This window comes from Oreochromis niloticus, linkage group LG3 (genome assembly GCF_001858045.2).
Source record: "Oreochromis niloticus isolate F11D_XX linkage group LG3, O_niloticus_UMD_NMBU, whole genome shotgun sequence".
Lineage (NCBI taxonomy): Eukaryota > Metazoa > Chordata > Actinopteri > Cichliformes > Cichlidae > Oreochromis > Oreochromis niloticus.
The window spans coordinates 36,266,729-36,279,883 of NC_031967.2; the positions used below are offsets into that span (position 1 = coordinate 36,266,729).

At 40.2% G+C, this 13,155-nt stretch overlaps 5 protein-coding genes across 7 annotated transcripts in view; 1 reads left to right on the forward strand and 4 right to left on the reverse strand.

Annotated features, from left to right (window-relative positions):
- Positions 1 to 2,268, reverse strand: part of LOC109198941 (polymeric immunoglobulin receptor) — a 204,059-nt gene extending 201,791 nt beyond the window's left edge. The window contains exons 1-3 of one of the 3 annotated variants that reach the window (XM_025902134.1): positions 2,164 to 2,268; positions 1,825 to 2,034; positions 876 to 1,196 (exon numbers count right to left, since the gene is read on the reverse strand). In XM_025902134.1, the coding sequence (XP_025757919.1) occupies positions 876 to 1,196; positions 1,825 to 2,034; positions 2,164 to 2,203 (571 nt within the window). In that variant the 5' untranslated portion in view covers positions 2,204 to 2,268. Of the gene's footprint in view, positions 1 to 875; positions 1,197 to 1,698; positions 2,035 to 2,163 lie in introns of all 3 variants that reach the window. The other 2 variants (XM_025902133.1, XM_025902128.1) reach the window with 2 other exon arrangements.
- Positions 2,269 to 3,421: 1,153 nt separating this feature from the next.
- Positions 3,422 to 8,846, reverse strand: LOC109194571 (histone H2A). Its single transcript, XM_019354322.2, has 2 exons — positions 8,719 to 8,846; positions 3,422 to 3,833 (listed from the first exon to the last, which is right to left on the reverse strand). The coding sequence occupies exons 1-2, from the start codon at positions 8,741 to 8,743 to the stop codon at positions 3,472 to 3,474; spliced, it is 387 nt and encodes a 128-aa protein (XP_019209867.1). The 5' UTR covers positions 8,744 to 8,846; the 3' UTR covers positions 3,422 to 3,471.
- Positions 3,846 to 8,735, reverse strand: LOC112843455 (uncharacterized). Its single transcript, XM_025902107.1, has 2 exons — positions 7,352 to 8,735; positions 3,846 to 4,081 (listed from the first exon to the last, which is right to left on the reverse strand). The coding sequence occupies exons 1-2, from the start codon at positions 8,695 to 8,697 to the stop codon at positions 3,865 to 3,867; spliced, it is 1,563 nt and encodes a 520-aa protein (XP_025757892.1). The 5' UTR covers positions 8,698 to 8,735; the 3' UTR covers positions 3,846 to 3,864.
- A 191-nt stretch (positions 8,847 to 9,037) lies between the features above and the next one.
- LOC100712481 (histone H3) lies at positions 9,038 to 9,539 on the forward strand. Its single transcript, XM_003451154.5, has one exon. The coding sequence runs from the start codon at positions 9,086 to 9,088 to the stop codon at positions 9,494 to 9,496; it is 411 nt and encodes a 136-aa protein (XP_003451202.1). The 5' UTR covers positions 9,038 to 9,085; the 3' UTR covers positions 9,497 to 9,539.
- A 2,696-nt stretch (positions 9,540 to 12,235) lies between these two features.
- On the reverse strand, positions 12,236 to 12,721 carry LOC100711673 (histone H4). Its single transcript, XM_003451151.5, has one exon. It carries the CDS (start codon positions 12,648 to 12,650, stop codon positions 12,339 to 12,341), a length of 312 nt encoding a protein of 103 aa, XP_003451199.1. The 5' UTR covers positions 12,651 to 12,721; the 3' UTR covers positions 12,236 to 12,338.
- Between the last annotated feature and the right edge of the window lie 434 nt (positions 12,722 to 13,155).

Genomic DNA, 13,155 nt, shown 5'->3' on the forward strand with positions numbered 1-13,155 from the left:
ATACAAACATTTATCAAACACAAAATGCAGCATTAACATAATAATGAAATCTTTAAAGGAGACCAGAAAGCCATGTCCAGACTCAGTTTTATCAAATCAGGTGATCTCAGCATCAATCCACGTCACCTGATGAACTCAGACTCTTCAAAAACGTAAAGTGGAAAATTTGAGTGCACACTGAAAACGTGAGTTTGGATGTTGGTATCACAGATAGTTGTTCTGCACATGATTATGTTGTTTTCCTTAAAAAATATTACATTCTGCAGTGTCTTCTACATTAAATATACAAGTAGCAATCAACCGTAGCTTAACTATTAAAAATTTCAAATTCTGTTCAGAATATAACACCATCATGCTTTTAGGCTAGAATTGATAATGTTGTGATTTTTTAAATTTCTGTTGGATTGATCATTTTTTCAAGCCACATTTGAGACACTTGCAAAGCAGGTTTTGTCTGTCAGTTGAACACAATGCCATAACACATGAGCACAGAGCACATAGCCCCCCCCCCCCAAAAAAAACTAAAAAAACAAAACAAAAACAAAAACAGAAAATCAAGATTTAACATAAGGATTTTTCTGCACTTTTGCCAAAAGTTCATTCATACAATAATGAGTCACACATCTCCTGCTTAGGATGTCCTGCAGAATACAGGCAACTCATTAGAACTTAAATAAATTAAGGTGTTATTCAAAATAACAAAAGATAAGGCATTTCTGTCTCTCACACACACACTGAAAAGAGACAATAGCCCCAGACCCTGACAGTGACTAACAGGAGTCCTCAGTTTTTATCCAGTTTTATCCTACTGGATGACATGTATGCTATTGTTTTTTGTTTTTTTTTAATCACATATTTCTTACCATCCTACTTACCATCAATGACAACAAGACTGGGACTGTGGTATGAATCTGGAGACAGAGGGTTTCCATAACCACATATGTATCGTCCTGTGTCCGACTTGGTCAGCTGTGTGATGGTCGCACACAGTCCAAACAGAGATCCTGCTGTGTATTCAATGCTGTATCTGCCACTCACAGCTTTGTTATTGCTTGTGTCAATGAGGATCTCCCCTTCATTCTTACACTGATTCTTACAAAAGAACTTCCTCTGTCCATACACAGTATTGGAACATCCCAATGTGATTGCTTCTCCCTCAGTTTCTGTGCGAGTAAAACCAGATTTTTTATCCAGATCTGTGAAATAGAAGAACATGAATTAGTCTGAACTTCCTGTAAGCTGTTGTGTCACATTTCCTGTAGCATGTAAGCATCATTAATGATATTCTGATTTGTATATAAAATCAGTGAAAATCTCAAAAACACAGAGCTGACCCCCTGCAGGATCAGTTACTACTCTACAATAACATTAGCATATTTAATGAAGCCATTCAACATTTTACATTCACATAATGAAGATTTTGAAGTACAGATGGGTGACCTTTCATCTGCTATATTTTAATTTTCCCATAATATCAAATGTTTACCCACTATCCAATTGTTGCAAACAGAGCAAACTTCTTGCTTCTATTATTCTTGATCAGAGATGTTAACTTGAAGGGGTTTGCTGTTAAAACCAAGACACATCTGATGATGATAATGTCATGCTTGTAGATGCAAGTACTTAGGCTAAAACACATGCACAGAAACACACACAGCCTCTACACTTTGGCTGAAGTGACTTTTAGTACAAACTCACCATTTGAAACTCTGACCTCAAAGTCATAGTATGAATCCGGAGCAGAAGCTCTTCCCAAAGCACACCTGTACATTCCTGAGTCAGACTTGATCATGTGTGTGAAGGTCACAGACACAATTCTATTACCTGAAGATCCATCTTTATAATTAATGCTGTATCTCCCACTCTGAGCTGTGCTTCCATCTGTTTTAATGAGGATATCTTCATCTCGCTCACATTTTTCCTTACAGAAGAACTTTGTGCTTCCAGGCAAAGTTATGTAGCAGTTAAGTGAAGCATTTCCTCCTTCAGCTGCAGACCAAATATTGAGCTTTGCCTTGACGAGCACAGCTGCATCTGTCAGATAATAACAATAATAGCATGATGAACATCAAATGCGAATATGTGCATTTTATAAAGTTCCCTTAAAAAAAATAAATAAATAAAGAACAGCATGAACGAAACAATGAGGTATTCAGTCCTCACCTGACAAGAAAACAAAGAAGAGAAAATGGAGGATTTTCATTTTGGTTTTGATCCTGAGAGAAAAGTTGTTAAACTTCAGAAGAACAGCGTCTGACACTTCACTCCGTCTGTCAGATTATAAGAAAACTGCTTAGTTAGTTGTTCCCTTTTTTCACTTCCTAATATTTGTTCAGTAACACACAAAACATGCTAATGAGGATAGCGATGTGATGATACAATGTATATGTGTACAAACATCATCATCATTAATCTACCTGTATGCAGTATTTTCATTACGAAACATCTTTGATGTTGTGATTGTGAATGAACAAAGTTTCAGATTAAATTTGACTTTGTGACTTTGAAACACTGCTGATGCAGCTTTATGATCAAAGGGATCAAAGCAGACATAAAAACTTTAATACTTCTGGTAATTTAATTTTATCTGAGGGCTTTCCTGAGTTTACTGTATATAATTAAACTCCCTTTTTCATTTCATTTTTTTTTCTGTTTATTTGTAACTATGAAGTTATTCTTACTAAATCCTAATCAGTGACAGGTTACAAATATCAGTGCTATATGACATTTATATTAGGAATATGCAGGGGCCATAAAAAAAACATCCTAATCCTTGTTTGAGTTGCGGAACTTGTTTTTGTAGCTAAAACTGGAGGAGTTTCTGAATTTTGAATAATGCTTCCTGGTTGAATATGGAGTTGAGGAAGTGCTGCAGAGTTGACTTTGGCACAGCTGTTCTCTGTCTCACAGTCAGAATGACCCAAAGTACAACTTCCCCCCATGACCCTTCATTTCTGAAAAAGCCAGAGAGAGTGAAGAAACAGCAGGTCTCTCTCTGAATGATGGGACACAAGCTGAACTCATATCATGGCAGCTGAAAGTGTCCAAGCAGCCATTTGTATCGACAGGAGTGACATTTAAAATCTTAGAAACATTGAAATCAAGTAGCTTTATTAAGTGTGGTTTCAGCTTTACTGTATGCTTGGACAGTGGTTCCCCGCAAGTGATCTGTCAGATAAGCAGGGCATTTTGAGGAAATCAGTTTATTTAAAGAACATTTTATACTACCGCAAGGATACTGCACTTTTATGCACAAAATATCCACTCAACTATTAGACTGCTGTATATGACAAGTTTAGTCTCCATGACATCAAAAAAATACTTAAAGAAATTGTATATGAATTACATGTTATGTCATACCACATGCGGATGGAACAATCTGCCCCAGCATATTAGAAGGATGTTTACTCAGAGAGAAGTGTGTGGCTCTTAAAAGAGCCTTTGTTGTTGGTGAAGCTGAGCGCTTTGCGTTTACTTGGCCTTGACGGGCTTCTCGGTCTTCTTGGGCAGCAGCACAGCCTGGATGTTGGGCAGCACACCACCCTGAGCGATGGTGACTCCCCCCAGGAGCTTGTTGAGCTCCTCGTCGTTGCGCACAGCCAGCTGCAGGTGACGTGGGATGATGCGAGTCTTCTTGTTGTCGCGGGCTGCGTTGCCAGCCAGCTCCAGGATCTCAGCGGTCAGGTACTCGAGCACAGCTGCCAGATAAACGGGGGCGCCGGCTCCCACACGCTCCGCATAGTTTCCTTTGCGCAGCAGTCTGTGGACACGACCCACGGGGAACTGAAGCCCGGCACGGGATGAGCGAGTCTTAGCCTTAGCTCTGGCTTTGCCTCCGGTTTTTCTTTTTTTTTTTTTAACACTTTATTTAAAGTATACAAAATTACATATAAAATGTACATACACATACAATGACATATACAAAACCATGATCACACACCACTCATTAAGGAAAAAGGAAAAACAAGGAGGAGAATCCAGCATCCGAGTCCACAAAGCACTTTTAAAACTTACAGTTTCAATACGTTCCAGGGGAAAACTTTCCCAAGTTTCAGGTCCATTGTTCGTCTTCTCCGCAGATCTGTAATGATATGTTTACTCACTGCATCACTACTTATCATCTTTTGTTCTATCACTCCTTTGGCACGGGTTTTCCAGATGTGTGTGTTTATTACACACATTACTAACCAAAAGAGTCTCCTTTTGTCTTCACCCATTTTTTCTTTAAACAAACCATATTTAACCGCTTTACTATTAACATCAACATCAAAACCAATTTCTGTCATCTTCTGCCTTATCTCAGTTGTCCTATAACAGTCCAATAGAAGGTGTTCTAAGGTCTCATCTTCATCACAGTCTATCATAGGGCATTTCATGGTGGTAACAAAACAACTCCATTGAACCACCGCTCTCACAGGGAGGCGCCCGAGCGAGATGAGCCATACCACGTCTCTCATGCTTTCGGATAATAATTTGTCTTGTATATTTTTAACTACTAAAAGATTTTCATCTTTGTCAACATACTTATATTGAATCATACCTTCATTTTTAATTTCATTAATTTTTTTATAAATATTTTTCGTATTATCTTGGAGAATATTTAAACTATAATGTTCCCATTGACTTGATAAATCTCCAAACATAAGTCTGTGGTATGGTACGCCCGCTCTGGCCCTGCCTCTTTTTTTTTGCCACAATTCCTCTTTCCCTCGAACCCACGGGGCACCCCGAGAAATTGCGCTGAGAGTGATTCTAATAAAAGGAATTCGCAACACAATCTCTAGGTCAGGGGCTCCCAATCCCCCGTGCTTCCTACTCTTGTACATAAATTTTCTCTTAGTCACTTCTCGATTGGATCCCCAGATAAATTTAATGCACATCTTACTTATTTTCATTACGGTTGTTCTCGGAGGAGGAAATATTGTGGCAAGGAAAAGAAGTTTTGAAATTATGTGTGTTTTTACAATATTAATACGTGTTTTATAATTTGTGTCTTTATTTTCCCATTTCATAATTTCCATTTTGATTTCATTTTCTTTCTTATTCCAATTTAATAGGCTAGAGTCAGTATTATCAATCCATATACCCAAAATTTTAATCTCCCTGGATAGAGAGATCATCATTTTAGGTTGGCTGGTAAGATGTCCAAGCCACACCCCTTCAGTTTTATCTTGATTCAGCTTGGCACCTGACGCCTGTTCGTATTGGTGTAATATCTCCATAACTGAAGACAGTTCGTTTTGATTTTTAATTATCACCGTCACATCATCTGCATACGCCAAAGCAGCGATTTTATGGGATTTATCAAGGATGTATCCCTTAATCCGTTTATCAGCATTTATCCTTTTCAATAAGGGGTTAATTGCAAGGACATATAACGCAGCACTCAAAGGACATCCTTGTTTAACCCCGCACTCAGCACTAAAAGGAGATGAGAGCTTTCCATTTACCTTAACTCGCACTAGGGACTTTTTATAAATCAATTGAATAATGGAAATAAATTGGTCCGGGAAATTATAAGCTTTCATCACTTGCCATAAGTAGGAATGGGAAACAGAATCAAAAGCCCTCCTTTGGTCTAGACCAAGGATGCAGAGTTCTGAATCCTTTCCATTATAAATAATTTCTCTCAACATACATAAATTATCCCACATCAATCGTCCCTTAATTGCGCATGTTTGTTCTTTTTCAATGATAATATCTAATACATCCTCTAGTCTAGACATAATTATTTTAGCAAAAATTTTATAATCTACATTCATTATTGTTAATTGTCTATAATTATTAATGTCTTCTCTATCACCTTTCTTATATAATAAACACATAACTCCTTCATAAAACGATTTACCCATTATTCCTCTTTCTATTCCTTCATTAAAATACTGAGTTAATAATTCAGACAGTTCTTTACTCACAAGTTTGTAAAATTCAGAGGGGAGTCCATCCAGACCAGGTGTTTTATCGGTACTAAGTTGGTTAATTACTGACTCCACTTCCTCTCTTTTAATTTTTCCAAGCAAAGTTTCATAAATGACAGAATCTAATGGTTCAACCGCTCTCAAAAAATTGTTAATAGCGTCACTGTTCGTAACTATGGATGAAAACATATCCGAACAATAGTCTCTAATAACTTGTCTTTTTCCCTCTTCTTTAAAAACTGACTTTCCATGTTTATCCTTAATTGAGACAATAAAATCATTACGACATTTCTTTTGATTATTTAGGATCATATAATCACTGTTCCCGTGAAAGTCAGTACGTCTTAACATATTAAATAAAACCTCTCTATTGACTTGATCAATGTCCTCTTTAAGAGACATCATTTGATTTTCCTCCTCCTCATCTTTCTCCTTCTTATTTCTTAAATATATATATTTACTCACGTCTTCGTTATATTTTACATTCTTTGCATGGTTTAATTCTCTCGCTTTAAATTTAAAAAACTGACACATACGTCGTTTAAAAAGCTCCCAAAGTTCAGAGAAAGAAGTAGTAAAAATCTTAAGATGTAATATTTTCTTAATTTCAGATTTAACTTCCGACACAAGCAGCTCGTCTGCTAACAAGGATGTATTCAATTTCCAATAGTTCAAAAGTTCATGGGGGCAACACGAAACTGTTGCCATAACCACCATATGATCAGAAAAGTCTGTTAATAGAGTGTCATATTTCAGACCTTGAACATTATGTGATATGTAGAATCTATCAATCCTTGTTTTAGTTAAAGAATCAAATCTAGTGTAATGGACGGTATGTGGATGCAAGTGCCTGTATAAATCACGAAGTGCTGCTTCTTTACAAACTTTAACCAACAATTTGCTTTCTCGCAATTCTCTAAATTCAACCTTGGATATTCTATCAGTTGCTTCAGTAACAATGTTAAAATCTCCACACAGAATTATATTAAAACCAGTCTCTAATAAATACTTAAGTTTTTTCAATAATTGTATCTTTTTCGTTCGTTCGGGTGCATTATAAACATTAATAATACGTAACCTTTGCCCGTAATAAGAGCAATCAACAAGGAGGAGTCGTCCCGGTATTATGTCTCTTCTTTTGATTATATTCACCGTATCTTTTTTAAAGAAAATACCCACTCCATCAGAGCTGTCTTCCCCTATCGATATTATTGAATGACCAGTGTTCCACATTTTAGTTAATTCACATATATCTGCGTGTGTTTTTAGTCTCATCTCTTGAAGGCACAAAATATCATAATCAAGCCTTTTTAAGAAATCAACCTTCCTTTTCCTGCTCTTATCTGATTGGAGACCTCTGACATTAAATGTTATTATTTTAATGTTACTCATAGGTTCACTAAAGGAGAGTCCATCTCAGAATTATTACTCACGGAGGACTTGGTCTATTATCCTTCCGCTTATCTCTTCCACAGCTAGAAGCAGAAACGCTCCTTTTTCTGCCTCCTCTCGTATCCTCGTTGACGAGCTCATCGAGGGCCGGGTGACTTCCACTAAAGAAAGTCTTCCGTTTTCCTTTCGTTTCCTCAGGCAGCGAAGCAAGAGCCAGAGATGCCGCCTCTGTGAGAGGGAAGGATCCATGGTCCTCGCTATCTCCGTCGTCCTCAGGTGTCTGCTCGCTGTCAATTTCCTCGTCGTTACTATCACTTTTATTCTCACCATCAGATGTCTCTATGATTAGGTTACCATCTAGCTCTTCATTACTCTCGTCACTTTTTTTACTTGACTGAGACAGTGGAGATGGTAACTCATTTTGAACAGGGCTAGACTGGTTATCCTGATCATCCACTTGTGGGTTGTCCAATCCAAACGAAACTGGGAGTGGCAGTGGGACTGCCGTCGGGGGAGGGGGAAGAGGAGGAGAGGGAAGAGGAGGAGAGAGGGGGGGCTCTCTCACCTGGTTATTCACGGGGGGATCCATAACTTGAGAAGGATCCTCCAAAGAAGGGAAATCCATGGTGTCAGAAGGTCGAGGTTGTTGGGAAGATTTCAGTATATTCACAAAGGACTTGGGGCATTTAAAGAAAGTGTGCCCTTTCGCACCACAGAGGGAGCACTCACTTTCATTTAGACAAATTTTAGCCTTGTGGCCCAACTCACCACATTTCCAACATTTAATAGTGGAGCATTCTCTCGCCTGGTGGTCTGGATCTTGGCAGATGAAGCACCTCACCGTTTGGCCAGGATAGATAATCCTGCCATTATAGGGGCCCAACGAGATGGAATTAGGGATGGAGATAATATGTCCAGCTTCATCTCTACGCATCCGAACTTTGTACTTTCGTACTCCATACCAGAGGCCGAATTTATCCACTGGCTTGACTGGGGGTTGAAGAATCTCGCAGTACCTTTTAAGATATAGCTCGATATCTTGGTCTGGAATCCTTCCAGTCCAGAATTTGACAACAAGAGTCACTACCTCTACCTGGACAGAAGATTCCACTTGCCAGTCTTTCCATTTCGGATGTGATGCGTTGGAGAGAGAGATCTCTAAGAAGCGACGTAAAGGCGCCTCTTGGGTGAAACACAGCTCAAAATCCCGTTTACTGGGCAGAGCAATGAAAGAGTATATGTCCTGCACATTCAGCCATGATGTTTGTAATAACAGCTCTTCAGCAACATAATCACGGGTCGGGGGGTCCCCGTTTCCGATGTACTTCAATCTCACCCATAGATTGCTGAAGTTTGAAGCAAACGATAGTGGGGCATACGGGGGCATGGTTACATAACTACTAATAACCTCCGGTTTTTCCGCGACCACTCATTTTGATGCTATCTTCTTTAGAGTATCAACACTGAAAGGAAATGTGGTCCGATCTGCTCAAAGCCTCGCTTATATTTCCGCGGAGCGCGGGCAGCTTCGTCACGCACCAATCGCAGAGAGGCTTGCGGCAGCGCGCAAATTCAATGCAGCTTTTCTCCAATGAGCGGCACACTGAGGCGGGGCGGTGCTCCTCTGAACGGGGCTGAGCACCACGTGGAGCCCCTCTCCAATCACGAGCCGGAGCGGCACCGCGTCACATCCTGTCACACACTTTAAGAGCAGCGAGTCTCCTGTAGTTACTACATTTTCTGCTGTTAGCACAGGGAAAGCAAAGAGAGAAAGAATGGCAAGAACCAAGCAGACCGCTCGCAAGTCTACTGGCGGCAAAGCTCCCAGGAAGCAGCTGGCCACCAAGGCCGCTCGTAAGAGCGCCCCGGCCACCGGAGGCGTCAAGAAGCCTCACCGTTACAGGCCCGGTACCGTGGCTCTGCGTGAGATCCGCCGTTACCAGAAATCCACCGAGCTGCTGATCCGCAAGCTGCCCTTCCAGCGCCTGGTCCGCGAGATCGCCCAGGACTTCAAGACCGACCTGCGCTTCCAGAGCTCTGCTGTCATGGCTCTGCAGGAGGCCAGCGAGGCTTACCTGGTCGGACTCTTCGAGGACACCAACCTGTGCGCCATCCACGCCAAGAGGGTCACCATCATGCCCAAAGACATCCAGCTGGCTCGTCGCATCCGCGGAGAGAGAGCTTAAGCTACACGCTCTCCTACAAACAACGGCTCTTTTCAGAGCCACCTCACTCACACCAAGAGCTCGCTCCTTTCTTACTGTTATATCAATATTATTCTCTACAAACTACAGTCGGCATCAACATTGAATTCACCTATTTCAGTTACCAAACTCTGAATTAATTTGTAGCATGAACTGTTGCATTCATAAACGCCTCACTCCTTTACTCATTCACCCCCCCCCAAGCTCATCACATTGGAGTGGTTTGTGCTAAGCTATATTATAGACCCCTGTGCTCCTAAGTACCTTTGCAAAACTCCTGTTTAAATGTGTTATAAAAAGCTATAGACATGACAATAAGCTTTTTATTATTGTTTAATCTGCACTGGTCACTCCACTTTGTTATTGATATTTATATTTAAAAAGTGCGATACTGTAATTTTCTGCTGCTCATTCCTGTGCAATATCCCATCTGCCCCTGCCCCCCCGGTCATATTTCTTTTCAAGATTTTCTTATCTAATCACTAGTGTACATATATTTATATTTATAGATACATATATATTTAGTCATCTTTTCTCTTTTACCACATCTCTCTAATATTTTGCTCTTTACTCTTTTTCTATTTATTTTTATTATTATTTTTATTTTATTTTATTATATTTTCTTCTACTGTACCATGCTGCTGAGTGACCTCTGCTCGTTAAACACATTTCATTGCTATGTTGACCCTGTGCTAACTTGCATATGACAAATAAAACTGAAACTGAAAAGAAAACTGAAATAAGCCTAACATGAATCTGACTTATTTTTAATAGTTCAGGTGCTTTTTTTTTCCTTCCCAAAATATATTATTTAAAATTTTACACAATTCTGTGAAGTAACTTTAAGGATGGAAACAGTATCAGTCCTGTTCTGCTGGTAATCATCCAAAACCTATAACAGTGCTCCATTGTGTATACTGTCAAGAGTTGGATTGACCTTCTCACCTCTAACACTAAGAACCTCTTGTGACAAATATGGCCAATGTGATTGGCTGTGCCTTTCAGGGAGCTCTGTTTAGTTTTAGCAGCGGCAAACCTGCCCAGCGAGGACCTGCAAGGAGGAGAGGAGGATGGCAGCAAAAAGGAAGAACCTGGATATAAGAAAGTATTTTTCAAAGAAACCTGTAAGTCACTTAAAGTCAAGTTCACTCATAAAATGTGTCCGTCATAATAACGTTACAGGCTAAAATTATATGTCTAACATTAAAATGTTGGTGACACAACATTTTCATCCTAATGGTTCTGACATATTCATAGGGTTAATTATTGAGACAATATATCATGAGGTAGCTCACTGATTTGATCGGGGCAATAGTGTCCGTAAAATGTTGCATAATTTTGCTGAGAGATCTTTTACTTTGTGGTAATCTTAGATGAGTAGTTTTATGGACAAAAGCTACCAGTCATGTCTTCTATTGTCATGTCTCCTACATGCATGGACTGTTTACTCCAGAGATCAGCTGATCGCTGGCCGGCTCGCTGGCCGGACCCGCAAGTAGTACCAGCTGAAATTTGGAGAAAAACACATTGGGGATGCAGAGGTCAAGGACAGAAGAGAAGAAAGAAGGAGACGTTCAGTGCTCATGCGCCAACCAGCGTGCAGCCTGTTACAGTCACTCCTGCTTTTCCTCTAAGTTTAGCTCTGTGTTCTTACGTATTCTTTTTTTTTCTGACTTGTATTTTCATCCCCTGTTTCAATCCAGGGGGTCAGTGTTGCCATTATGAAGGACTATAAATACCTTCGACTACACATTGACAATAAACTGGACTGGGCTAAAAACACCACAGCACTTCACAGGAAGGGCCAGAGTCGCCTCTATTTTTTGAGGCGACTGAGGTCCTTCAAAATCTGCCAGAAAATGCTCAGGATTTTCTATGAGTCTTTTGTGGCCAGTGCGATCCTCTATGCTGTTGCATGCTGGGGGAGCAGGCTGAGGGTCGCAGATGCCAACAGACTCAATAAACTGATCCGTAAGGCCAGTAGTGTTGTGGGGATGGAGCTGGACTCCCTCAAGGTGGTGTCGGAGAGGCGGATGTTGTCTAAGATAAAGACAATATTAGATAACACCTCCCACCCACTCCATGACATGCTGGTCAGTCACAGGAGCACGTTCAGTGAGAGACAGAGTACCGAAAAGCACCACTGAACGACACAGGAAATCATTCCTGCCTGTGGCCATCTCCCTGTACAACTCCTCCACTTAACACACTGTTTACTGCAACAGCTACACCCTTCTTGCACATGTTCTTTTTCAGCTAATAAGTGACTTTTATTAATTATATATATATATATATATATATATATATATATATATATATATATATATATATATGCCTGCTATTCTTAGTTAGTGTATTGTCTGTCTTTGTTAATGTTTGTTTATAATGAAGCACTGTAACAAAAAAATAATTTCTACTAGGGATCAATTTCCCCTAATGTAATATTTATAAATATACCCATCTAGCGATTAATTGCATAAGTACATGGAGGCAGGACCTCACAGCAGTACCATACTACATAATGTGCATTATGTTATATGTAACATGGTATTTTTCAATCATTGTATTTACACACATCAAGAAGTCACAAGCAACGAAAGATCACACCATCAAAAGTATTTAAACAAATAAACCACATTTTTTTTTTTTTTTTTTTTTTAATACAAAAAAAAAAAAAAAAAAAAAAAAAAAAAAAAAAAAAAAAAAAAAAAAACACCCCACACAACAACCCAACCCCTACCCACAAGAAGGCCGCAGAACAAAGCTCTTAAAGTGAGGTGTGTGGCTCTTAAAAGAGCCGTTTGATGGATGAAGAAACATGAGTTTAACCGCCGAAGCCGTACAGAGTGCGGCCCTGCCTCTTCAGAGCGTACACCACATCCATGGCGGTCACGGTCTTCCTCTTGGCGTGCTCAGTGTAGGTGACGGCGTCACGGATGACGTTCTCCAGAAACACCTTCAGCACACCACGGGTCTCCTCGTAGATCAGACCAGAGATACGCTTGACGCCACCACGGCGAGCCAGACGACGGATGGCGGGTTTGGTGATGCCCTGGATGTTATCACGGAGAACTTTACGGTGACGCTTGGCACCTCCTTTTCCGAGTCCTTTGCCCCCCTTTCCTCTTCCACTCATGGTTACAGTTTCTTCTTTGAACGAGCAAAGTCGAATGAAGTTCAACCCCACGGAGCCGTTATATTATGTGTGCTCGGCGGACGTAAAAGAAAACAGACGGTGCGCGGTTCGCTGCACTACTCGAAACTCAGTGGCTCCGCCCACTCTTCTATTCTCTATGTGGAAACGTTGTCTTTTGGTAATGACAAATTAAATCTAACCGAAGGGAGGCTCACACCAAATCGCACCCACAATGTCATGTCAATGTACTGAGAAATCTACAAGTGTATTTATTTGTGTACAGTAAACTGCGATTGAGACAACCAGTGCTACTCCACCCGCAGTCACTGTCATGTTGTTCGTCATTTCCGCCAAAGGCCAGAAGATGGCGGTAGTTTCAGCCGCTCGTTTTCTTTGCTCTCTGTTGTCGTCTTTTACATGACATGTAAATTTAGGAGTCCATCAAGCAACCCTTCAGATTCATTTCTTAACAGCAAAAGTGAGTGGAAGAGTTAAGTATTTGTTC